The sequence below is a fragment of the Catharus ustulatus genome, chromosome 3 (assembly GCF_009819885.2).
Source record: "Catharus ustulatus isolate bCatUst1 chromosome 3, bCatUst1.pri.v2, whole genome shotgun sequence".
NCBI lineage: Eukaryota > Metazoa > Chordata > Aves > Passeriformes > Turdidae > Catharus > Catharus ustulatus.
The window spans coordinates 104,704,850-104,731,720 of record NC_046223.1 but is presented as its reverse complement, the minus strand read 5'-3'; the positions used below and the strand labels follow the sequence as shown (position 1 = coordinate 104,731,720).

Below are 26,871 nucleotides of genomic sequence, written 5' to 3'. Positions count from 1 at the left end.
ATTTCAAAGTCTGTCTCCAGAGCTCCAGGGTAAATGTTTATACAAGGCAGAGACATACAGAAAATAGAGAAGACTGATGAAGCAGTGACTGCAGGCTGCCCAAATACAGCTGCTCCTGTATTTTTAACAGAGAACTTGAGATGCCGCAGAGCCTTATCAACCCCAAACATCTTTGTTTTCATACCAGCACGTATGAGCCTGGCACTATCACTACACTGCAGTGAGTCTGCTCAGCAAACCTGGCAGTGGGAGCAAAAGGCAGCACTGTGTTCTCAGGGACAGGAGAAAAAAAGGTTATTGGCCTTTCCCCAGCAGGATGGCCTACGTGAAAGAAGCCCCAAGGAACAGGCTATCTGGTCTCACTGCCATGGATGACAACATCCCCATTCAAAACAGATGGACAGCTTTTGTTTAGGTCACACTAGGAATTAGACAAAAGGAAGATTCAAAAGACTCTGGGGTGGGGTAGGATTCCCAACTGCCCCAATTTGCTCCAGTTCCCGTCTGGTTGCTCTTGGCTCCAAGGTGCTGTTCCCATGTCGCAAAACAACCAGAGCCCAGATCCTGGCCCTGTCTCCCTCAGTCAACTCTTTCAGTTTTAAAAGGATCTGGTTAAAACCCTGCAGATGAACAGCCAAAATAATGTAAGTTACACTGGATAGCCCCAGTAAGAAGCAGGCAGTGGAGACTGGAGATACAAAAGCCATGCTCTGCAGATTCAGCAGTTCTCCAAAAGCACTTTGCCATTATCAAAAAACACAGAAAAATAGAAAAGTCAGGAAAAATTTATTTTTGCCTTTATTACAATATATATTTCTACCCTTGTTGCATTCAGAAAATCAAAATGAAGTGTTAAAACTATTTTAATTACTGCAGTAGCACATACATATACAGAATAAACACTGTATATAAATAGGCTTTCAAATAATAACAAACAATATCTACAAATAAAAAATACCCAACAGTGCTTTCTCCTCCTTCCCCAAATTACAGCAGTAACATTTTATCTTCAGCATAACTGATGTCAAACTCTCTTTCCCTCCCATGACACAGCTAGAGTGGTGTGGCCATGAGCACCAAGAAAATAAATATTAGTCACTCCTCACTGCTGCATATTCTAGTTTCTGTGTGTTTTATGAATAAAATATACTGTGATTTAATGTGTCCGCATACTTATGTTAACATATTCTTTCTGTAACAAAAACCAGCATTACACTGCAAGCAAGGTTGATTTTTTTTCTTTCACAGAAAGAGTAGCAATTTTTTAAACCATACCTTTTTCTTCTATATGAATTAACAAAGCAGTTTAAATATTATGCTTAAATTATTCAGCTACCGAATCAAAATGTCTTATAGTTTCTGGAAAAGTGTGGTGATGCTTCTAGCAGGTCAAACCCTTGATTTTCATGTAAGTGTCTTTTTTGCCAGTAAATTTGAGAAAAGTTACAGCAACACACATTGCTGACACTGTTCAGCTGTACTTCAATTTCAGATACAAAGGGGGATGCAGCAAGTCGGAAGTGAAGCGCTGAACATCACAATCACAGAAAAGTTGGTCAGAAGGGACCCCTGGAGGTGATGCAGTCCAACTTCAGCCTTGAAGCAGATGGTTACCAACACTAGATCCAAGTCAGCCATCACCCTCTTTAACCAAATCTTGAAAAACCCTTGGACAGATTCTGCAGCACCTCAGGGTTACCTGTACCAGCACTGCACTGTGGCCACGATCTGACAGAATTAAAACAGCTCCTCACTCACACTATCATTTGGTTTTAAATACTAAAGGCAACAAACAACCCTGGACTGCCTATTCATTAAGTTACAAATAAATATATCACAGGTTTTAATTGTGGAGAACTTTCATGGACCATCTTTTCTGGTGGGAGTTCTGTGTGTAGTATCTTTGGAAAACAGATTTTAACTACTGTTAAGGATTAACAGCACAAAACTCACAGTATCTCACTGAAGAGACGGGTTGGTTTTATTTTATGTATTTTACATAATAAATGGCTTAAAATAGGTCTTTACCAAAATTGAATTTAAATAGGATGCAGCTAGTACATTCATCCATTTATTCAATCATTAATGACAAGTATTAACAGATAACTAAAGGAAAGTGTGGCTATATTTAGAGATGAAACCATCTCAGTTTGGCAATCTGCAATCCCCATCGATTGTCTTTCAGAAAATCCACTTCATATTTCTTACACCTTTAAGTAAAAAGATATTCACATTTTCTTTAAACTTTCAAGAGAACACAATCAGTTCTGGGTTGTCAAACACTCATTTCTTGCTCTTTATGTCTAATCCTGGTACATCCAAAGCGGACATTTACCTTGCCTGAAGTAGCAACGTTCCTGTGAAAGGAAGACTTAAGGAAAGCTCTTCACTGCACACTGCAGCTGTGTAAAGCATTGCACTTGTTTCTATTACTATTGAAGGCACAGAGAAATCATAAATTGGCCCACTAATATCCCAGATAAAGTCTTCAGCAGTAAAACTTAGAAAACCCCTACCAGAGAGTTACCATCTTATCTACATTGCTATCACTCTTGACATGCAAAACCAGAATTTGCTGTTACAGAATAAATGTGATACAGAGCAGCCATTTCCAAATTTCTGGGCAATAACCAACCATAATCACATCTTAATATTTCTCCTGGACCACTCTGCCTTCCTGTTATTAAACTCTTAAGTGAAAATACTACAAAGCAGCAGCTGCAAAACATGTACCACAGCCTCAGATCACAAGCTGGCAGAGACCCCAGCTCGTGAACCACCAGTGCAGTCATATCAAAATAGAATGTACATAGAAACCCATGATGCCATTTTCAGCATTTCAGAAAGCAATTAGACTTTCCAATATATTTCAAAAGGAAAAATAAAGTTTCTTTCCTAACTACAACACATTTGAAATAATTTGGCATGTGGGCACTTGGAGTCCATATTTTAAGTACCACAATGTGTAAAGGCAGACCATTTGGAAAATGTCATCGACTGATCCACAGTATTGCTTTCAGTGCACACAGTTCAGTTTTAAGGCTGTCAAAAGCAATATCTACAGCTTGTGTCTGGATAAATAAGGAAAAAAAAAAGAAAAAGGAGATTTCATTACCTTAAAGGGGAGTAAATTGCACTAAAATTGATACAAAACAAAGCAAAAAAATCCATATAGTAAAAACCTGAGATGCATCATTCACCAGCATCTAAATTCACATTTTAACCAAAATAATATTTCAAACAAAACTATTCAATTTTGACAAAATCCCTACTATTTTTGGCTCAGTAAAAAATCTTCAACCTCAGCACACAGTGTGTGGGAAAGATGTGTTTACTGAAAATCACCCACTTCAGTAGGGTGGGCACTATCCACAGAGGCCTGTATCTTCCACTTGCACAGTTACCTTCATCCAAAAAGCTACTCTTGATGCACGATAGTCCTCAAACTCAGAAAGACTGGAAGAATCTGGCCATCCTATTTCATTTACTTTCTATTTAGATTACACATAATTTATTTCCTCAGAAATGTCCCATGTCAAAACAGGCTGGATTAAATCAAACACAGCTCAATTGGTCTTGACAGCTACACTGATTTACATCTGCTGAAGATCTAGACCAGTAATTAACTCTTAAACAAACAGTTGTTGGTCAAGCAAGGGGAGAGGGGAAGAATCATCTACTCCTTCAGAGAGAAGAATTTTGATATATAGATTGCAAGCCCTGTCTGTGTCACCAGATAATGTCAGGAATGGTGAGCACCTTCAGCTCCCTTACTGGCAAGGGGTTCTGACAGGACAGAAGATGGCTTCAGTGATGCAGAACATACATGGAATCACTTTACAGCCTTATGGCATGTTTAACTGCCAACATCACTGCACTTTTAATTGATCTTTTATAATGAAAGTGCATGGCAAAATTTGAGGAGCTAGGAATGGACCTAGAAAAGCAACTCCTACTCCTAGCAAAATTCCTCTTGTCTGGAAACCTGACTAAATGTGAAGAAGCATTCCTAAGTTTGCTCATAACAGAAGAATACAATGCTCACAACATCACAGCTTCAGATTCCAACTGAACTGCCAACAGCAAAAGCCAAGTGGTGCCCTTTCAACACAAGCCAACCCATTCTCTGAGGTGAGACCAACAGTTTGGAGATAGGTTACGATGAGGCTGGATGTACATCCTGAGTTTCAAACGGTGGCAGAGGTTCTCTCCAGTAGGTGAACTGGCTGTAGGTGTCAGAACAAGGGAAGTCTGAAGAATGACTTCTTTTAAGCAAAGGGAAAATGTGGTCTACCACTTCACAGAGTCTGACATAGCTGGAAAATAAAAAAATTAAAAGAATGCTCAACCATTTCAGATCATCTTAATTTGAACTTTTTTCAAGTCCCCAACCACTAAGGCGCGACTACATTTACAAACAGACAAGGTGGACAAGTCACCCTCCTCAAAGGAATAAAACGAAATTTAATTTTGGTGCACAGCTTCCAGAAAGGATTCACAGTTACGATAAGAAATTCATTCTAATCCGTTCATTCTAACAAATGATACTTACCTAATGAGAAACATGCCATTTTACACTCAGATCATCTGCTAAAATATTCAGGCACCACATTCTGCTTCTCCATTTCTGTCCAGCCTGGCTCAAGCAGCTCCCTGCTCAACTGATTATTCATATTTTATACACATATGGCTCCCCTTCAATTAAGGACGGCAACATTTAACATTAATTTCAGTGTTAGGGGTTACCAGTGCCTAAGCATCTTGCTGGAAGCACTTGACCCTCTCTTCAGATTTTGTTTTCTGGTTCTTCTAGAGAGGAGATCCAGGAAAAGGAAATTTTGAAAAGGCCAGGAAAAGGCAGATGGTGTCAGCAAATCTGTGAGTCTCATTTTTATGCAGACTAAATCATCCACTTCTAAATCTTTTATGATTAAAGTAGATGAAATATATTATTCTAAATGCAAAAAAAAAATCTTTTTGTCAATTTAACTAAAAGTAAGTGGAAAATTTTTATTTTATTCTAAATCTCTTGTTTTGTTTAAAGTCTTCTAAGGAATCTTCAATTACTAAAATTGAATGGATCTTTGGGCAACTTGAGTCATAAGTTAGCACAGCAAATTAATTTAGTCCAAAAAGTGTTAGGGATAAGAGATTACTTACGATGAGATGTTTGTCTTTGCATGCTCTTGTATAAGTTCTCCTTTGGGATTAACTGTAAATATCCTGTTTAAAGACACTCCCACTTGTTTGTAGGAATAAACATCCTAAAAAGAATATAAAAAGAAAAATCATGATTCTGCATTTGCAAAATCATGTGTAATCTTGCTCAATACATTACACAAAAGAATATATTTACATAGAACTGATACTAAATTTACCTATTATTGTGTGCCTGAAATTCTCCATTATGTTACAAATAATCAATCTAATGAAATGTTCATGAAAGAAACTATTTGCTGCTAGGTAAGAAGTTTGCCACTTCCCTTTACTGTAGTCAAAATCATGTTCATTTTTTCAGCAACTAACCTTGACACAACAATAACATTCCATAAAGAAATTATGACATGATGTAAGAGCATTAGCATTTCTTTCAGATAATATTTAATGTCCTGTGTACCAAATATGTTACAACACTGTACAGAGGTTAAAATAGAACTTTTTTAAGGACGCTAAAGGAATTATTTTTTAAGGACAAGATCAGAAATTTCACAACAAATATGTCTATACTAAAGCCATCACTTAGCTTCTGAGTTCAGATTTGTGGCATATTCATACTCTATGTCAGAGCAAGGGGAAAAGAAGGGAAAGCAAGAAATACATGCCAAAACAGCAGCAGTGAGCCCCAGCAGGTAATGCACATAACAATTATGGGAAGAACAATTAGAAGTCAGAATTTAGAATGTCTTCTAAGAAATTCAGATTATTAAGAAAAACAATAAATAAGTTTTGATCAATTCTGAAGATAAGCTTGACAAAATCAAAGCTGAAAATATCTCCCGGAAGATCAGAGCAAAACCAGTTTCCATTTTGCTAATATAAATCATGGTTTTAAAAGCCTAAATGGTGAAAAACTGGAATGTTAATGAAGCCACAAAGTTTATTTTTATATCTATATTGTAAAGACTGTTCCAAAAAAAAAATAACTGTACAAAAGTGAAGAGCAGCTACTTCAAGAATTCAGTATCGTGGCAGTCCACGCACTGTCTACACCTGCAACATCCATGCACACAGAAATTTCCCTGAATTTGCTCTTGGAAAAACAAACAAAACAAAAAAACCAAACCAAACCAACCAAAACAGAAAAACAACAGAAAACCCAGAGCAGAAGAATGAAAAAGCTGTGATCTTGAGCTATACAAAGCCCATGGCACATCAGACACCTGAAGCCTCACTCTGACAGCAAGCATGGGAGTGAGTTACCAGTAATTACTTTAGAAAGAGTAATTTTACTTAAAATTTTACTGAATAAAATCATTATTTTAATGCATGTTTCCCTGAGGTTCAAAAAACTGAACTAGAGGTAGTTATCATCCATAATACAACAACACAGAGGTTTTTAAAATGTTATTTCATAATCATGTATTTAAAGGTGCCTTGACAATGGAAACTAAGCTGTCTGTAATACAACAATTCAATACAGCAATGGGACAGTGAGGACCTGTGTCACTTCTGATGTAATGCTTTTAAAGAAGGGATAATCACATGCCAGGTCCCCCCTCAGCCCAAGCCCTTGAGACTGTTTCCTTTTCTAGATGTATAACAGCATTCTCTGGTCCAGGGCAGGAGCAGGAGCCATCTACAGCCCAAATATCGTCTTCCAATGAATGACAGAGATCTGTCTTTCCTTTTCCATGTCCAATTTATCACTTTCCATACAGAGTAGAACCTTTTAACTTCAATGGGACATTCAAGGTATTTTGAGTGTACTTAGAGTTACTTAGAAGTGTAATATTAATCACCAATATTAATCTGAAATATTTTCTTTCTGCCCACAGGTATCTCACTGACACTGTATCTGTGTGGATTAAAATGAGACCACTGTTTCTACACAAGCTTAACTGCTAATTTATGCAGATAAAACATAGTTACTTTGCTGATCTTCCATCTCTGAATCCTACATCATGGTATTTTTGAGTAAGAATCATAATATTTTCTTTTGTAAAGGGCCTAATAAAATGTTCAAGGTTCTAATACCAAACCATGAAATAACAGCAAAATTTCTGTGCAATGGAAATAAACTCAGCTACTACTTACAGCAGGTCTGTTTCCAAAAGCAGCATAAAAGGGTTCTGTGTTAGGATAAAACAAATTTTTGATGTCTGTCAAACACTGAACTTTAAATTTTTCTGGCTTCTTTTCTATGACCTCCCTGAAAAGATAAAAAAGGGAAGCCGAGTAAGTACACATGGAATACACCACAAACCATTTTATCTTCTTTATTCAACATTTTTACCTATCTAGATACTACTGCATAGCATCCACCCTTCTCTAATAAATATTTTAGAAGTCAGATTGCCCAGGAAGCCAAAACAGTATTCCCAAGTTTACATAATGGACACAGTAAACAAATCCTCTGAAACAAGGTAACTTCTATTGAAAGCTGCATTACAATGACAGCTACTGAGCAAGGATAGCAGATTACAGGGAGTAGCTGCTGAATCAATCCTTAAGAGGCATAAACCCTTATCAAGTAAACTGCCTCAGGAGAACTGCAGAATGATTCAAAAACTACATGAGCCCTCACTGTTTATGGTCCTTTTTAAAAAAATTTATTTTTAAAAGCACTGCAATCACCATATGTGCTAGAAGCACCTCAGCCTGTTAAGACCGAATTACAGTCAGGTTCTCCACCACTGCTAATTAGCAAAAGTTAAGGAATAAAGGAATCTTCTATTTCTGTTCAGCTGCTCCTTACAGAATACAGAACTCATTAATGAACAGAGGAGTTATCTCATCTCTGGGCAAAAGCCCTTTCATAACAGCTTCTCTTGGCAGGAGGACTGAACAGGTGGCAGAGTCTGGAGTTCCCATAACATAGGAAGATGCCAGCATGATACAAAAGCACTTAAGAAGCTCAGAATCCAAGATCCTAGCACCAACACATATGTCAAGGAAGATGTGAATAGTACAGAAGCTTCATAGGAGTAAAGCAGCCCTTTGGAACAGCAGATCCATGTACAAATCAATGTCTGGGAATGTGCAAAAGATGAATAAAACTGCCTTTCCTCAGTCACATACAACTGATCTCAAACCTACAATGATTAAATCTATGGATAAAACAGTGAAGTCATTTATTGCCCACACACCTCAGCAGTTACAATAGCATACACTGAAAGACAGGCATTCCTTAAGTCTAAACAAGATACCGAAAGGAGTATAATTTTAAATGTATTTCTAGATACAAAGATAACAGTACCTATCTTCACTGCATGTATTACTTAATCAGTTTGAGAAGTGCACTGTAATACCTCCATGGTTTCTTATATTTAGAACATGACTGGTAAGACAGCCTGTAGCATGTCACTCAATCAGGAGAACACCTGAACAACCTTCCATTAAAAATTCTAATGAAATATATCCTGTCACAGCAGCTTTTAACAGCTTAAAATATTTTCAGTAATCACTTGACATGCTTCACTGAATTAGGCAGAAGGTACAATATTCATAATCTGTGCTGTTATTATTCACTCACCACAGTTCAACACCTAGAAAAGATAACATTGTCCTCACAGAATCCCACAGTGCAGTCAGGAATATAAAAAGTTCATTTCATTTTCACATTAATTTCTTCAAAACCCACCAAGAAATAACCTTCCACAAAAATATACTTATGCCAACTGGAACATCTTACAGGTAAAGACAAGAGTGATTGCTATGAAAACATCCACATTTCTCCCATAGCTAAATATGAACGTGGAATATTAAACACATGAAGTCACCAAGCAGTACCTACTGATAAACAGAGAACACAGCTGTGCCTTAATATACATCTAAGATAAACTAGGCAAAACCCAGATATTGAGTAACTACTGAATTTTGGTCTTTCTCTAACAAAATTTCTTCTTAATTAAATTTTGCACAAATATGTAAAAAAAAAAAAATATTTCAAGCACTCCCACTTAAAAAAAGCTCTTAATTCAGCCTCCACCAACCTCAGAGTTTCCTTGTCTGTAAAAGTGAAATTGCATTACCTGTGAAGAGCTGAGAATAGGCTACTTGGACTCAGCAAAACTGGTCCCTGAGGCAGCACAGTTCCTCTTTCATTGACCCAGTGCAAGTATCCTCTGGTCATGCCTGCCATTCCAATCGCTCGTGCTGAGCAGTACAAAAATTTATATCCATTTCTGTGAGCAGAAGAAAAGCAAGTGTTTAGATATTAGTAATTTTGAGAGCTTACTTATACATGAATCAAATCACAGCTGTTAAACAGTCTTATGTTTAATCTACACTTAATTTAAAAGGAATAAAAGCATTTATGTCAGAAAACTGGATAATTAAAACCCATCTAGTCCCACTGCATTTAGTGATTATACCTAAAGAGGGCTCATTTATCTCTGCTCCTCTCAGGACTTATGAACTTATGGTAACCTTTCCACCCCCGTGTGGTGGAACCACTGTCTTCAGAATTAACTGAAAAGACATGTACCAAGAGGAAAACACTTGGCCGAAAGCAGACAAAGGCATATTGGCCTTTGTTGCATTAACAGTGTTGCATTCCTGCCTCTCAGCCCTCTGCAAAAAAGAGATGTGCAGCAGTAACATATTTCCTCAAACTGGAATAACTTGAGCTTCAAAACAGTCTGAGAAGTAATCTTTAATTTGACACTGAAATGAAAAGTTTTGGTGTAAGTGACAGGTTGCCTTTGATTCTGTTCATGATAGAACAGAATCCTATCTGATATTAGTTCAACTTAATAGCAGCTTACTTTCCAATTCCTATTAAAAATTACTTCTCATAAAATAAAGAAATACTGTATTCAGTGCATGCATGGTCATTAGATCTATTAACCATTTATACGGTGTTCAGCTGTAATATCTAGCCACGACATGATTAACTCGGTAATTTGAAAACCAACATGACTCAAATCTACTTTTTCCCCTATGTTTATGATCATCAAAGCCCTAACAACTGATAATGCTGGCAGGCACAGAAATAACAACTGCAATTAAAAAAATTAATTAACATTTTCACAAAATGTAATGCAGAGGTTATACACAGAACTCAGCACGTGAATTCCCAGGCTGTCCTGTCTTTTCTGTGAGAACGTATGTCTGATGTGCAGACAAGTGTCTCTGGCATAATTTAGATTCCACCATCCATAATTTATAATTCATCATCCATGTAAAACAAAAAGCAATAAACTAACCTTAGCATAACTCTAGTACACAGAATGAATCAGATTAACTGAGAGGAGAGTTGTGATCGGCACCAGAGTCTCTTCAAACATTCATGGTAATTTAAACATATAAGAAAAGCTGACATTCTTGCAATAAAACAGCAATCACTAATCCTCCTTGTAAAAAGACATCAATTCATTGTTCCTGATTTCCCCTTTTTTCTCTCAATGGGTAATTACAAAAATTCCCATATTCTGTCTTTCATCTTCCCATGTACACAATGGCTTGACTACATTGCAAAATGTATCCAGGGAACCCACAGAACACCTGTACTTTTGCACTAGCCTTGCTCACCTAGAGGCATTCCCAAACATCACCACACATGAGCTGGTACAGTCTAATTGTTTCCCTCCTGATCATATTCATCAGAGGAAACACCCCCTTTGTTTTGGAACAAATTGCTCTAGGTCATACCTGCATATGATGTTAACAACATTAACTGACCTAAAGCATAGCTGATATACAATTTCCTGATACTTCTTCAAGAGCTAATGGCAATTTTTTTTTTTCTAAACACAGTTAGATCCCAAGTATATTGAGCTACTTTTTAAAGATGCCCATCTTTCTCCAAGTATTACATAGGATGTAAAAGCCATAAGTAAACATGATGAATCCAAGTCCTTTACCTGCTCCAGTGACATGGAAGGTATTTATTACTGTGGACCAGCAAACATCAGTGCAGGTCAGTTACTGGGCTATAATACAGCAGTTAAAGCACTGATATTGCCAGGTTAAAACCTTTTCTTTAGGCCCTTGACAGCATGGTCCTTACTGACTTTCAATAACTTGAAACTGCATTTTTAAAAAACTTTTACTTCTCATCTGCTCTCAAAATTAACCAATGACACAAATATTTAAAACCTTCCTAACCTTGTAATTTAACACTGGATTAGCAACACTTACATACAGAAATAAAATAAATTACATAATGTCTTTGAAGCTCGTTATTCATATAACAAATAAAATAACAATAATATTAGCGGTGAATATCCAAAACTGGGGGATTTCTAGTCAAGATACAACACTGTGCTGTGCTTTAAGGATGAGATTTATCTTGCTTTACTAGAAGCCCAATATTTAGACAGCTCAAATCAAAGCTGTTTCACTGAACTCCCTTTCTACTCACTGGAAAGAATGGGAAACAGACTCATTCCATATGTTTTAGGTTCCATCCTTGCACAACTCCAGGTAAGTCAAGTTCAGCAAGAAGAATTCCAAGTACAGTGACCACCTTGGGCCAGAGTCTTTATGCATTTCAGAGTCTCCTCAACAAGGAGTGAAAGGAAGGTGTATTAGCATCTTATGAATTAATACTGCTGCAATTCCCAGTTTGCAAGAAAGTTCCACTTGCTACAACTGCATAACTCATTCAAATTACTCCAGTCTTGGGAACTGTCTGTATCTGTTTGGGATGGTTGGAAGAGCAATCATTACTCACAGATAGAGGGCTTTTGCTTTTGTTATCATAAAGCAGGTTTTGCTCAGGACATCATGCAGGAGATGTTTACACTGTGTAAGCATCACTGAAGTGACAAGATACTGATGAAATTGTCACCCTTATAGGTTAAGGGAAGCCTAGAGAAATTTAAATTTTTACGCACAAATGAATAAGCACAAAGAAGCCACAGATACATGAACAGATTGACTCAATACTCACTGGCTCACTTTATGGTACAACTTCGCAATCCCTTGGTGTGTCCAGTCTTTGCCAAGAGTTGGCAAAATATGACCTAAAGTATCTGACCTGAAAAAAGGAAAACATCATAACTGAAGTGGGAAAAAAGCCCACACAGTAACAGTCAAGTCTAATACAAATCCCACAAACTTACTTGGGTAGCTGCAAATGAAAATAAAGTATTCTGTAAGGGACCGTTTGTCATCAGAACAGAATTAGTTTATTGTCCTTTTTTTGGGAAAGACTGACAGGCTCATCCTTGGCCACGTTGTTTAAACCACTCCTGTGCCCCAAGATGGGCAAGCTTGTGCCCCAGAAGGAAGTCACAGCACACATGCCATCAATCAGACTTCTAAGAGGCCACCAGTGCTAAGCCCACTTTTAGAGGTTTACGATAAATATTTTCTAAATAAACCAAACCTACCCATAATGAAGTTTATGAGAAATTGAAAGTATGAGGTAAGTCACATTCTAGCTTACTTCCAACTAACTTCCCCACATCAAGGCAGGAGTTGGTCAGGTGCAAATTACTTTGAAATATTTATTCCGGCTTCAATGTATTTCTCGCTTTAGATGAGAGAAAATTATTTACACTACAATAACAAATAGTGCAAATGAGCATCTTGCTTGACTAAGCATTGCACAGATACACAGCAAGAAGTCCAGACCCTGAATAACTTGCGTGATAGAAGAAATACTGGGCAGTGGCTTAGGATGGATTTGCACTGGCATTGTAAGGTGAAGTGATTCAGTAACTCTGGGCAGATCAGTAGCAGAGAGAATAGGTCCCACTCACTTTATTGAAGTTTAAGAAAGCAAAGTGGGGATAGATGTTAATTTACATTGGCACCAAATGAAAATGAATAAATGGATAAATCACAAGAAAGAAGAGTTTGAGTTTAAATCAAGTATTTTAATTTCCCTCAGATTGCTCTTGAAAATTATTTTTCCTTGTTCTTTTTCCTAATTAGATATAACTAAGTTTGATTTTGAAAGAAATTGATTTCAAAACAAATTAAACACCTCACTTCAAAAGACAATACTTGCATTTTTTTTTGTGCTTCCTCTATTCCACACACAATTGTTCTCCCCAGTGCTAAATATACTAAATAAATAGAAACCAGCAAGTCGGTCAATCATTTTGGTCACTCCAAAATGACGAGTTTTACCCAAAGTACTGATCTGAAACTTTCCATCAGATTCTAGTTCTGACATTGATTTTGGAGACTAGTCTTCTAAGCAATAATGCCTGTGACTGCAATGCCTCAGGAATGCCATTTAAAACAAAATTCACGTTTCTTCTCTTTAATTACTCCTTTTAATTACTACTTACTTCATAAGTGTGATGCAACAAAACAGTTAGGATTTTGCAGAAGGTCCTCCAATACTGCTGTAAATATTATCATGAAACACCAACAGGTGACAAATAATGGGCCCATATGGCACGTGTCTATTAAATTAAGAATTCAGCTAAAGACTGTCGTATTGTTTGAAAGCCAAATTTAAAAAACAATTAAAAAAACCAAGGAACAAAACCTCCCAAAACACTGGTTTATGAAGATTCTGTGATTAACATTCCCTGTTAATTATGTTTTCCTTTAAACTAAAGGGGAAAACCCTTGCATATGAAGTCTCTCCCTGTTCATGAACTCACCGTGTGATTGTTCCATCAATATCAGAAATCACAACTTTATCATCCCAATTCCATAGGTAAATGGTGCCTTCACAGCGGCAAGTGCCTTGATACTGGGTTGTAACACTAAAGGTCACATCATTGGGGCCATTCTTGAGCTTTAAGCTTTTCTGCAAGACATTATCAGCAAGATGGTCAAAAAACTGAGCATGTGAAATGGACACAGTGTAAAAGCTGCATATGATCATTGCCTTGGTGTATTCGGCTGGGGAAGCTGGTGTGGGTTTCTCCTCCCATAAAGGCAAACCCTTTTGTAGGATTGTTATTGCCCAAAGACCAGAATGTATTGGGAGGTAATGCAGAAGAATAGGGAGACCCAATATGTGCCTCAGGGAGATTTAACATTAGAGGAAAAATAATCTGTGGTGTAAGATTTATGCTGCAGGAAGCAGAGTAGCAGGAATTACATGAACTGACGAAGAATGAATTTTGCAAGGAGCAAGGGGAATGTGATGATGACCTGAGCCAGGCCAGTGTCAGTGCCCAACAATCAAGTATGCTGCTTTCCTGTCCTGACCACCCATCCTCAGTGCAATGGAGCCCAAGTCATGGAGTTGGAGGGGTGGAGGAAGCCCATGAAATGAGAAAGTAACATGTATCTATGAAATGGTGGGAGAGTAGTTAATGAAATATATGTTTGGTAGGGAGATGGTTTAAGAATGTAGTTAAGTTGTATCTGTGGGTAAGGAAGGATTTCAGCAATGAGAAATAAATGCAATGGAACAATGAGAAGTCTTTGCGGGAACTGAGTATGATAAAAATGGTATGGAATAAGGGGTGGAAATTTATTAGGTCTGTCTGAACTGGAGTTAATTTCCCCACAGCAGCCCTCACAGTGCTGTGCTTTGCATTGGCAGCCGGAAAGGTGTTGGTAACACCCCAGTGATTTGGGCACTGCTGAGAAGCACTGGCACAGCACCAGTGATATCTCCAACATTCCTCCCCCATCAAGGGGCTGGGCAGGATCCTGGGAGGGGACCAAACCAGGCCAGATGATCCAAATTAACCAAAGGGGTATTCCATACCCAAACATCAGCCTAGATAGAAAAGTTAAGGAAAGGAGGAGGAACAGGGCATTTGTTATTTTACAACGTTTGCCTTCTGGAGCCAAAGTCCTGCTTTCTGGGAAGTGGCTGAGCATCCCTCACCGGTGGGAAGTAGAGAATATACTTGTTTTTCTCTTTGCTTATCCATCTTTATATTCTCTCCCCCATCCCACTGAGAAGGGGAGTGATGGAGTGGCTTGGCTGGGCACCTGGCATTCAACCAGTCAACCCAATTTGGTAACACTGAATTTTATTGCTTTCAGTTGAAGTATTCTAAATAACAGCAGAGGTTTACCCTGTGTGGTGTATATTAGACATTGATTTATAGAACAGAATAAAATGAAGAAACAAAAAAATCTTTTTCACAATCAGGTAAATTTAAAAAAAAATCCCCACATGTTCACATAAACAGTAACAAATAATGGAATAGGAACCATCTATGGGCATTCCCCATTCTGAAAGACAAATACATATGCAGAGAGAAATGTAACAAAACATTCCATAAATTAAGACCTTCTCTAGGGGGATTTGTGTTCTACAGTACTACGTCTCTTTTCTACGACAATCAACTTCTCACACCACATGAACTACTATCCTTCAGCCTACACAAACTGCCCTTAACTCTCCCACTTTGCTGCCCTTCACTGTCTCCTGTGCCACTTGGGGCAAGAAGCTACTGATTTGAGTCTATTTGTGAACCTAGCTGTTCATTTTTCCAAGACCTGTAGGAATTTAATACTCTCAGTTTATATTTTAATTTGTTACCTTTCATTGCAACTTTTCAATTGGCTAAAAAGTGACAAGGGGATGAGAATACAGAACTCATGGTAACTGATTAATCTCACCATTTCACCAAGAAACAAATTTAAGACAGCTTTAACTTCAGCTAATTTCTGCAAGGTTTCTGAAACTGAAAAGTCCCATTTTATTTGTGCAAACCCTGCTTTCTCTTTGCAATGGAAAACAACCAACACATCTCATCTGTCTCTTCAGAAAAACTCTGCACTTCTTACAAATTATCCAGGCAGTGAGTGATGGGCTGCTAAGTGCTGTACATCTCGTGTGAGTTTCCTTCAGAAAATTAGTTACCTGTACCTAAGATGACAAGAAGTATTTCCCTATAGTAGCTCATTTTTCCAGATCAAATTGAAATGTACAGAACACAAAACTGTAACAGTTTTGTCATCATTAGCCAAAACACCACTATCACAGAAGAAGAGAATTGGCTTCAAAGAAATTAATAAGCTCCAAAGAAATCAATAGCCTGGCCTCATTATACATTCACAAGCAGCTCTTTCAGAAGTTACTAACAGAAAACTGTATTTTAGCAAAATGTGACTATTTGCCTATAAATGAGACAAAAGGAAAAGAGGAAGGAGAAAGAAGAGAGGCCTTTTAACATATACACATTTCACATACTACAAGAAAGGATGTGGTTCCAATAGAGTTATTCAGGTGACAAACACACACTCTGGAATTTAATTTTGATATTTTTCTAAATGAGATACTATCTCCAAACCTCAGCACTTGCTGCAAGGAACAACATTCATGTTTAATACAGAAAAGAGAAAAGGCTTTTTTGAAAAATATAGTGATTGAGAATTAAATGCAAGACATAAGAGCTAATTAAGCTTTGAAGCCTGAATAACAGTAAAGGCTCATGTTGTATTAGAAATGACATTTCAGGACAAGGATGTAAAATTAACTCACAAGCTGGTCAGAAGTGAGTCGAAGGGATTTTTTGTAACTGATTCCAGACAATAATGAGAGATGACTGGAGTTGGTTTGTAATGACCCGAGGTTTTGTTTGGCAGCTCTAGGGTCTTCATCGCTTGAAGAAGATTCATCTTTTATTCTGGAACATTGCACACACAGAAAATGATGTTATCATGTCAGTAAATGCATCTCAGTGTCCATTAAAAATGCATTAACAGTGAGTCACCAAATAAGTCATTGATTCCCTCCTACCAAGTACTGTCTCACAGGAGGTCATTCATATAATGAGTTTTAATATATCAATGAAACACCAAACTTTCATTCACACATTCTCCATTATTCAAACTTGGATTGTTGCAGGCAGGTGAATGACTGTAACAACAGTTTTCATTACTTAAATGTAATGAATATAAATTAATGTGCTATATTAATTCCAAAAATCTCATACAAAAAAAAATAAAACCCATTAGATACCATAATTACAAAAAAAGTCCTCTGTTCTCAAAAGAAGAAAGAGGCACTTGCTATGCTGGCTTTCTCTTTCCCCTCTTCTCTCCTCCGCCAAGGAATTCAAAAATTAATTTTTAAAAAATGCAGATTATGGAAGTTTTATTATACAAAATAACTCCTCCTTTTCTTTTAATGAGTTACTTCAGATAACTGGATTATTCTTTTCCAGGGGATTACCCTGTTCAGAATACAATGATGAAAAGTCACAAAACCTGAGCTCCCTCAGTATTCTGCTAAATACACATTGGAATAATTACTTTTGTTCTGCTACAACCATTTTTTACAAACTTATTAAGGGCATTCTTCCTCAGAAAGTTTTCCTACAGTAAAAAAATCTGTCACTGTAGGTGTAAGTTAAAATTCTTTCAGATCCTACAAATCTAATCTCTAAAACAATCAGTATTTGGCCTTTTATTTCAACAGATGTTGTTTGATGCTAGGAAGTCTTGACCCAATATCAAGGTACTGCATGTCGTCACTACCAATATTTAAAAGCCTATCTTATCCTTGGTGACACATGATCTCAAAAGCTTTACTCAACATCCCACTTGTCACATTTTGCTTGCAAACAACACATTTTTAATGAAAGATTTCTAAGGCCAGTTAAAATTTAAATAAAGAACACTGATTTCAGAATCTAGTCTGCTTGAACTCTTAATCCCACTTTAAAGCTTGTCTTTAAACAACCATGTAAGAAGCAGACCTATATGTCACCTGTCATCCTTAAAAAGAAAATCAGCCTTTCCAACTTACTCTGGTTCTCAATCTGAGAGAGACAACAGCTAATCTCCTACAGAACAAGGAATCCTCCTTCCAGCACATTTGCCTGGACCACAACTGCTGACCACCAAAAAGTATGAGAGCTTTTTGTTTCAGAATGGTGACCCCTGAACTTCACTTAACGAGCATAAAGCATATTTGAATCTGGTCCTTTTCAGCTGTAACTGCAGCCAGCACAAACAAGATGTGTTTACATTAAGATCTATATGCACAGAAAAGGCACAAGGTAGGATAGCTGTCCCTGGCTAAGTCATCCCTCCAAAGCAAGCTAAAACTCATATTATGGAACCCTCCAAGGTGGATTCTGGTTATACAGTAAGATTCATTAAGAGCACAAGAAGGAAGAGACTCCTGCAATCCTGGAAAGAAGTAACAGAAAACCATGACTACTGCCTGTGAAAAACATTCTGGAAAGTCCCTTAACTTTCCAAAATATGCAGGAACCAAATAATTTGTCAGGCCATAAATTCAAATAAGTAAAAAATTTTAAGCAACTGGGATCTGACAACAGCTTGAGTTCATCTCTGATGTTCCCTTAAAAACTCTAGAGAAATACAGATAGAGAAGTACATGTAGCTTGGAGAAGTGCTCCTATTACAATCTGTTTTCAAGGGGCTGGAATGTGTGTCCCAGAGCTGCCAGCCAAACCACAGAAATGCCAGAGTGCATTCCCAAGATCTGCAGCCCTGCCATGGGTAGGGGCCTCCTATTTGCATTTATGTGGTGCAATGAGTAACAAATTAGAAGTATTTCACTGACAGTATTTCTTTGTTCACATAGTTGAGGTAACTTGCTTCCACTTTTAAATGGTAACTCTTGCTTGTTTCAGGTACAGATAATTTTGGGGATACCTGTTTGCCCTGCTCATCTGTGAAGAGTCTTCTGTAAGTCCACTCTCACTCATACCTTGCTCTGGCTTTGTTTCCTGCAAAAATACAAGTATGAGTAGTTGTGCATCTCCTTTTGAGGAGAAAGGAGATGTTTTTAGAAAAAATAGTTGAAAATAAAATTGTCTTGTACAGACTTGGTAAAAATCATCGGCATGTTTGTCTCCTTTGCTTGTAGGCAAAATAAAACCCTTAAAGAATAAAGGCAGTACAAAGAACTAAAAACTGCAACTATAAAACTCAGGAGAATAATTAAGATTTAGTTTTGCAGGGAAGAAGAGAAATACCAGGTTTAACATCTAGTACTGTTGAAGTTGTGGGATCAACTCCACAGCTACTCAATTCATACACTTCAAACAGCTACATTTTCCCTGAGAAAGCAAAGTATGACTTGGGAGAAGGAAAAAAAAAAAAAAACAACACAAATTACCTTTCATAGAATCATTAAGATCTTCAATCCAGTAAAACTTGCTAAACTGCTTTTATCTTGAGTAGATGCTGAACACTATCAAAGTCATTACACGAGATTTTTAAATGGTAAATAGTTCTGTTTTATATAGCTCCATTTAAAGTTGCCACAGCTCAAGAGATAACCAAATACTTCCAGACAAAATCCTAAAAACTTCGAACAACTATAAAACTAAAACTTCATGCTCTGAAACCCATTCCCACAGATCAGTAGAAGGGTTATTTCATGCAAGGTTAAAGAAGTTCTTGACTGAGGCACAACCACAAAATTGTATTGTAAGTAATTTTTTCCCCCTCAAGTACTAATGGCTCACTAGTATAAATTAATATGAAGAGGTTTTACTAGACAACAATATTTCATATAAAGTTTTGGTTTATTCAGTTTCTAATGCTCACCCATTACTTTAAAACTGTTATCACAACCTTCTAATGCTCTGAAAAGAAACTCAAAAAGACTTTCAAACCAATTATATATAGTCAGTTTGCCATCTCAGGTTTTGCTGAGTTTTACAGCTCACACTACTCATAAATATGCCTGCTCTTTGACCATTAAAAGAAAGATGCAGAAAGGTAGATAATCTGCATGAAAACTTTAAATTACTGGCACAACTCTTTGATTCTAAGTTTCCAAACAGAGATTTAACACATTTGATACTACTGCCTCAGGTCTGTGTAATGGAAATAAATGCACAACCAAAACTCTTCAGGCAAATGTTTCACATAGGGTCTGATCCAAAACTTCTGAAGTCAAAACAAACCAGACTTCAGACTGTGTCCAATGGGTTTTAAACCTCAGTCAAACTGAGTACCAAGTTACCCTTCTGAGGGATGAATATGCAGATACTCAGGCTTCCCACTGCAGCCAGCAGGAAACTCTGCTTACTTCTTAATAAAAACTCTGCTTACCTCTTTAATAGTGCTGTTCCTTCCTCGCCATGAAAACCACCATCTTCCACCTTTCTTGGGCATCTTGTCCCTCATTATAGATTCCACAGTTGCCTGTGACAAATGGATGGTAACATAAAAAAGACCCAAAATAAAGGACAACCTGACATACATAAATGAAAAGGTGCCAAACACACAATTTTAACTGATAATAAATAGAATAAAAGTAAACATACTGTCTGTGGACCATAAATTCTACTAAAGCAAAATCTAATGGTATCCAAAGCTGCTCTGAAGTAACTTAAGCATGAATACTTATGGTATTTTTAAAAGGATAAAGAAAAAGAAATCAAATCAAAGAAGGAAAAAAAAGCATAAAGAGATATTAGTATAATGTCTGGAATGGTGAACCTGCTGTTTCTAAGTTATTTAGTACAAATTATACATTAAAAAAAAAATCACCTGCTGAAAGAGGCATCATGCAAAACAGTAACACAGTGACATGCAAGAGAGTTATTTACAGAGTTTGCATTCAATAACCAGCTTAGAAAAAAATCAAAGAAGTTACTAGCTTTTATGAGTTTATGAATTATGATTTTATGAATTATCAAACTATGAATTTGACTGAAAATGTTAGAATTGTTTCTTTTATAAACCTTTTCTTCTATAAAACTTTTCATTGGTTCTACATACTAGACACCAGTAGAAAAGTTTCTTTCAATATCCATAATGACTGGAGCTTTATGCATTATAACAAGGGGAGCTGTATTCTTTCACTCAGAGAGAAGCAACAGATGGAATGGGAAAATATTACAGTAAAAGTGGACACAGGGTTTAGTACACCCTACTAGAACAGCTTGGCCACTGCATTTCTGAGCTGATAGCTTCCACTGCAAGAAGGGTCACCAAAAAAAAAAGCTGTGCTGGCAATAAAGGATTTTTAAATTTTTTTAAAAAATTGTAAGAACTCTTAGCAATTAAGAGGGGGCTGTGTTCAGATAATGTGTGGCACAATGGATCCCTTTTTCCATAGGTTTTCTTCACTATATTATCTAAAGTATCAGAGAAAAAAAGAAATTACAGAGGAATAAAGTTGACTTTTTCAAACAAAATAAGAAAAACAGGGAGCAGATGGAGCTATGGAGAATGGAGACTGACCATCGACCACAATGGTTACAATTTAAGGAGATTCTCAAACATGTCAACAACTTCAAGCAGATGTCATACAGACTTTTAGTGAAGGAATTCACATGCTTACTATTAGAAGTGCATTTAAGTGTATTTTACAGAACATTAGTGATTTTTTTCGCAAAAATTTCCATTTTCAAACACTTCATAAACTCTGCTCATGAATAAAGTATCTTAGTATTCCTTTAATTCCTTAGATTAGTTACTACAGTAAATCAAAACTATGCAACAAGTCATGAAGAAAACCAGTAGGATGACTGGTAACATAAATGAGTTGTTGTTTCAGAGGTACAGTGAACCAAGTAAACATTTCCAATCATTGTTCCAACTATAAATACTGGCTTCTCCACTAAATTAAAACTGCACTCTCTAGAAAGTTATCAGCATTCAGAATATAAATTAACCATTAAAAAATCCCAAGCACATTGAATTATACACTCATAGAAGATTTTTCTCAACTGATAACCTATATGAATAAGGACGTAAGTATAAAGCTGAAGAACTTTAGTAGACGTAAGTATAAAGCTAAAGAATTGCCATCTCCTGTAACATTATGTAAAACTATTTTATAATACTTCTTTCCATTTACCCATCCTAAGCAAAACCCAAGACATCTGGCTCAGGCTCTGAAGTGTTTAATTTAAAATGTAGTTACTTTAGGTTATTTTTATCGGCACTGAAGACCCAATAGGCACCTATCAAGGTCTGAATCACACTCTGTGAGCACCTAACAAATACAGAGTAGTATAACTATGTACCTTCTGTGGGCATTTGAGTCCCATGGGATGAATCCCACCTTTGAGGATTACTAGAACATGTGCACTAATGCACAAAACAGCAGACTCTGTGACATCTTTGAAATTCAAGCCATGTTTAACAGATACTTGGGATTTTTAGCCTTAATTTATTTGGGATGGTACCATGCAGCTGCACATCACTGCATATAGAGAGATATATAGAGGTAATATGGCACTTATAGAGTGCAATGTGGCACTAAGAAAGGAACACTGGCAGAGAGTATTCTGGGCTTTAAAGAAATTTTTAGCCCGCACTGATGGTGACAGAGACAGCATTTGAATTCACACAGAACAATCCCAAAGATATAGGAAATGCTGCAAATGGCAGGAGGAAAGTTAAGGTTCAAAAATTTATTAAATCCGTGTCTAACCAGGACACAAAAGAGTGACAGTGGTGGTACTACTTCTTTATATACTTTTACAGTATTTCTGTAATGAGCACCTACATGGCACCAGGTCATGTGGCACTGAACTAACTTCCTCAGCATACTTAAAAAAGCCAACACACACAGTTGTCACACAGTCATAGAGCCATCTGGCACTGTCTACATGGGTTATGAACAACCAACTGAGAAACAAAAAGCTAGCAAGCTGCAGGCCTTCCTCATCTAGTACTTAAAGCTTATTAAATTAGGTTATTTCTATGTATTTAATAATATATGCAGTATACATATACAAGGGAAAGCAAACAGCAAGTATTCAGCTACAGTAAACACTAACATAGGTCAATATAATTTATGTTTACAATCCATATTAATGAAGTAAAAAAGAAGTTTTCCTACTTCAAAATAGTTGTAATAACTTTAGCCTAGCAAACAAACACTATTCACAGACCAAACTTACTCCTTATTTAGGCCATAAGACAAATGGTTACGTGTGGGTAGGTTTTACTGATGCACAGATTCTCTTGTACAACAACCCATTTCCCCTCCCCTAACCAGTGGCATCATTTAAATACTCCTCCTCTTACCAGCCTTCATGTTCAATCTCACCTTTGGTAGAGGTTTCTGGAATGCCTGCATTGCCAGCAGAAGGGGACCAGCTGTCGTCCAGTTGTAGTACCTGGGCATGCAAAGGAGACAATTACAGCATTGTGTAATCCCAAAGTCCCAATTCACAATGTACCTGGTAATCACCACCTGGCAGGTTAAAGCAATGAAGCACAGGTCAAACTCTGGCCTGCACTAGTAATAACAGACCCATCTTTTTCATAAAATGCCCACAGGTATTTACCATATTTATTTTTCAGGGCATGCAAGAGAACCTAAGCCTTGAGTAGAAAGGGTATTTGTCACACATTACTCAAGTCATCATAGAATTACAGAATGGTTGGGTTAGAAGGGACCTTAAAGATCATCCCTGCCCTTGAGCAGAGACACCTTCCACTAGATCAGGTTGCTCAGGGCCCCATTCAACCCAGCCTTACGCATTTCCAGGGATGGTACATCTACCACTTCTCTGGACAACCCATTTCAGCCTTATAGTAATAAAGAATTTCTCCCAACATCTTATCTAGACCTCTCATTTTTTTTCATGTAAAACTGTTCCCCTGTGTCTTATCACTATTACCATATAAAATGTTGCTCTCCCTCTTTTTTCTAAGTCCCCTTCAAGCACTAAAAAGCTGCAATGAAGTCTCCCCAGAGACGTCTCTTTTCCAGGCAGAACCCCAACTGTCTCAGCCTATCTTTAGGGGTGAGGTGCTCCAGCACTCTGATCACATTTACGTTCTTCCTCTGGACTCTCTTCAACAGGACCATGTCCTTCCTGTGCTGGGACCCAGAGCTGGATGTAGCACTGCAGGTGGGGTCTCAGCAGAGTAGAGGGGCAGTATCCCCTCCCTTGACCTGCCCATGCTGCTTTGGATGCAGCCCAGGACATGTTTGCCTTTCTGGGCTGCAAACACACTCTTGGCTAATGTTCTGATTTTAATTCAGGACCTCCAGAACCCCCAAGTCCCTCTCTACAGAACTGCTCTCAGTGAGTTCACTTCCCAGCCTGTACTCAAGTCTGGGATGGCCCCAAACCAGCTGCAGCACCTTGCATTTTAACTTGTTGAATTTAATGAGTTTCTTGTGGGCCCTTTTCTCAAGTTTGTCCAGGTCCCTCTGGATAATATCACTTGCTTCTGTTGATTCCACTGCACCACTCAGCTTTGTGTCATCTGCAAATGTGCTGAGGGTGCACTCAGTCCCACTGTCATTGACAAAGATATTGAGGAGCACCAGTCCCAAGACAGAGCCCTCAGGGACACCACTCATCACCAGCTTCCATCTGGACAGAGCTGTTGACTGCAACTCTCTGTCTGCGTCCATCCAGCTACATCCTCATTATATTCCTCTTTATCACAGCATAAGCCACATTTTTGTAAGCTTTTTCACTCTTTTTCCATCAAGAAACTACATATAACTTAGGGGTTGTAGTTAGCAGGATGCCAAGCTCCTGCTATTATATGTTGAACATGGCTCAACTGTTGCTGCAGACAGCAGTTACAACAGTAATTTGTAAATTTTTTTTTTCTGAAATATACTTACTTATTTCCAATCTTAACCACAAGGTTAGGGTCATCAATGATAGCAGGATTGTCCACAAACTGCTGATATGTTACTGCATGTTCTAAGAACTCTTCTGTGGGGGAAAGAAGTTACATTTGTAAAGCATGCATTTATAAACGCCTGGGATGGGCCAACCTAAGCTTCTCAGCACTCCTCAGACACACTGAGATTTAACTGCTGAGATTTAACTGCAATATGGAAGTACATTGTTCAGACTCTCAGTCTCAGAAGATGAGGGCTTCTTTGCTTCTGGATGTCTTTCCTTTCATAATACAAACTAAAGTGAAAGCTTATGGATGGAGCTGTGAGGGAGGAAAACCTCCATTTAGAAAAATTATGTAATTTACAAGTGATTCAGATGACAGTATGACTCAAATAAATCACAGTATATTTGAAACGTTTTAGTAAGTAGCTTGTGAGCAGCAGTCAGTGTAGCATCAGGCTCACATGATTTTATGATGCCACATCACTGCAGAAAGTGCAAGTCTTAACACATTTATTTTCACATCATGCCACTGGAAGTTTAAGGCACAAAGTATTGTGATTTACCTAAAAGTTACACAAGAAACTGGAGGTAGGGCAGGAATCAGGTTAAACTTTTCAATTCCTTCTCCTCGTATTGCCATTTATGGACCTTTTACACTCCTGACTCCAACAGCTGTGAATTTCCTAGCTATAAACTGCACTAAGTGACAAAAGTTAACATTAACACATTAACACTACTGTGATACAAAACATAGCACTATCAGGAAGTAAAAATACCAATAAAATACTTCCTAAAATTTTAATATACAGCAGATTGTTCACATGTGTTAAAAATGATGAAAATCTCTAAGAAGTTTATCATTACATGGCCAGTATTTATCTTCTCAACCCAGTGCTGAGCACAGCCACAGGAGGGCTCTGCAGCCTCAGGCTGGGAAGCTCAACCCCAGCTGCCAACACACGTCTGCAGGTCACACAGTCACCCTGTACCTTTGGTTATCTCTTTGTTCTCGGTAAGGCCTCCGCAGAGAGAGATGGCAATGGAGGGCAAATCCCGAATTCCGTCCGAGGTGCTTTCAGCCCCGCTGTCAACGCCTGAGCTGCCGACAGACTGCGGGGAGTGGCTGGCTGGCCGCAGCCCCATGTCAGCCGCACTCTTGCTTTGGGCGTTATCCCCACTGCAAAAGAAAAATCAGGAATTCAGTCCTCACGCGTTCATTCCCAGATTCACTCCCTTTAACAAGCACTGTTTATATCTGATACACGCTTAGGGAAAAAAAAAAAGGGAAAATAAAGAAAAACCTTTGTTTAAATTTTAAAGCAAAACAAAAACAAGTAATATAGGCCTCGTGTGCCCTCCAATATTCAATTGCTTCTACTTATTTGCCTAAACTAGGCATTTACAATAATAGCTTCACTTACTTATAAGAACTAGGAAAATAAGATAATAAAGTGTATAATCTTAGTAGATAAAATAATGGTACGACAAGTAAAGTTTATACTAGTAAAACTATTCCCACACAAGAACAAGCATATAAGTTTATTATTTAATTCATATTAACTATATAAACTGATAGCTAAATCCAAACAAATAATGTGTATTTATGTGTCATGCATATAGAAAGAAAACAGTCTACATTTAAACTACTAGGATTGAAATTTTCAGAAACAATAAATCATTCCATGCACTTAAAATCTGATTGAGATTATTATTACAAAGTGCAAGTTCATCAGACTCTGATTTCCACTCCAGATTTATATGACTGCATTTGAGAAAGAAATTTACAATCCAACCTTTTCCCCATATAACTAATCCTTCTCAGTTTTATGTTAATATTACAGTAGCTAAGTTTAAGCAAGCAAAAAAATAAAGTACACAAGCTACTTTGGTTGTTGCTCAGTGACTTTTGTCAAGTGACTAGAGTGTATGTCGAAAGACAACTTTAAGTGTTGCAAGAGGCTCCAACAAAGATCAGAACAAGTTGGAAATTGTATGTTCAGGGTGCAGTATTTTCATATGTAATTCTGTAATGCATCTTCCAAAATTATTTTCTCACATTCATATTTATAGGTGAATCAACCACAGTAAAACAACATTAGAGGAATAATTTTCTGCTAATACTGTTAACAGTAAGATATGTTCCTTTTGGTAATAAGTCACAACATGGGGATAAATATATCCCAAGGCCAACTGCTCTCCCAGGACACACGAGTAACAGTCACAAACATCACTGTGTATTACATAACCATCCACAATCAGTACATGATGCTTAATTGACCAAAACAGA

General features: G+C 37.4%; 1 protein-coding gene across 7 annotated transcripts in view; it reads right to left on the bottom strand.

The window, feature by feature from the left end:
* Positions 1-767: 767 nt before the first annotated feature.
* Positions 768-26,871, bottom strand: part of LPIN1 (lipin 1) — a 49,633-nt gene continuing 23,529 nt past the window's right edge. For 4 of the 7 annotated variants that reach the window (XM_033054401.1, XM_033054402.1, XM_033054407.1 and 1 more), the window contains 13 exons: positions 25,574-25,761; positions 24,578-24,671; positions 23,036-23,105; positions 20,295-20,372; positions 20,080-20,172; positions 18,670-18,743; positions 16,523-16,667; positions 13,728-13,876; positions 12,056-12,142; positions 9,192-9,344; positions 7,255-7,369; positions 5,161-5,264; positions 768-4,316 (listed from right to left, as the gene is read on the bottom strand). In XM_033054401.1, the coding sequence (XP_032910292.1) occupies positions 4,157-4,316; positions 5,161-5,264; positions 7,255-7,369; positions 9,192-9,344; positions 12,056-12,142; positions 13,728-13,876; positions 16,523-16,667; positions 18,670-18,743; positions 20,080-20,172; positions 20,295-20,372; positions 23,036-23,105; positions 24,578-24,671; positions 25,574-25,761 (1,510 nt within the window). In that variant the 3' untranslated portion in view covers positions 768-4,156. The remainder of the gene's footprint in view (positions 4,317-5,160; positions 5,265-7,254; positions 7,370-9,191; positions 9,345-12,055; positions 12,143-13,727; positions 13,877-16,522; positions 16,668-18,669; positions 18,744-20,079; positions 20,173-20,294; positions 20,373-23,035; positions 23,106-24,577; positions 24,672-25,573; positions 25,762-26,871) is intronic. The other 3 variants (XM_033054403.1, XM_033054406.1, XM_033054409.1) reach the window with 1 other exon arrangement.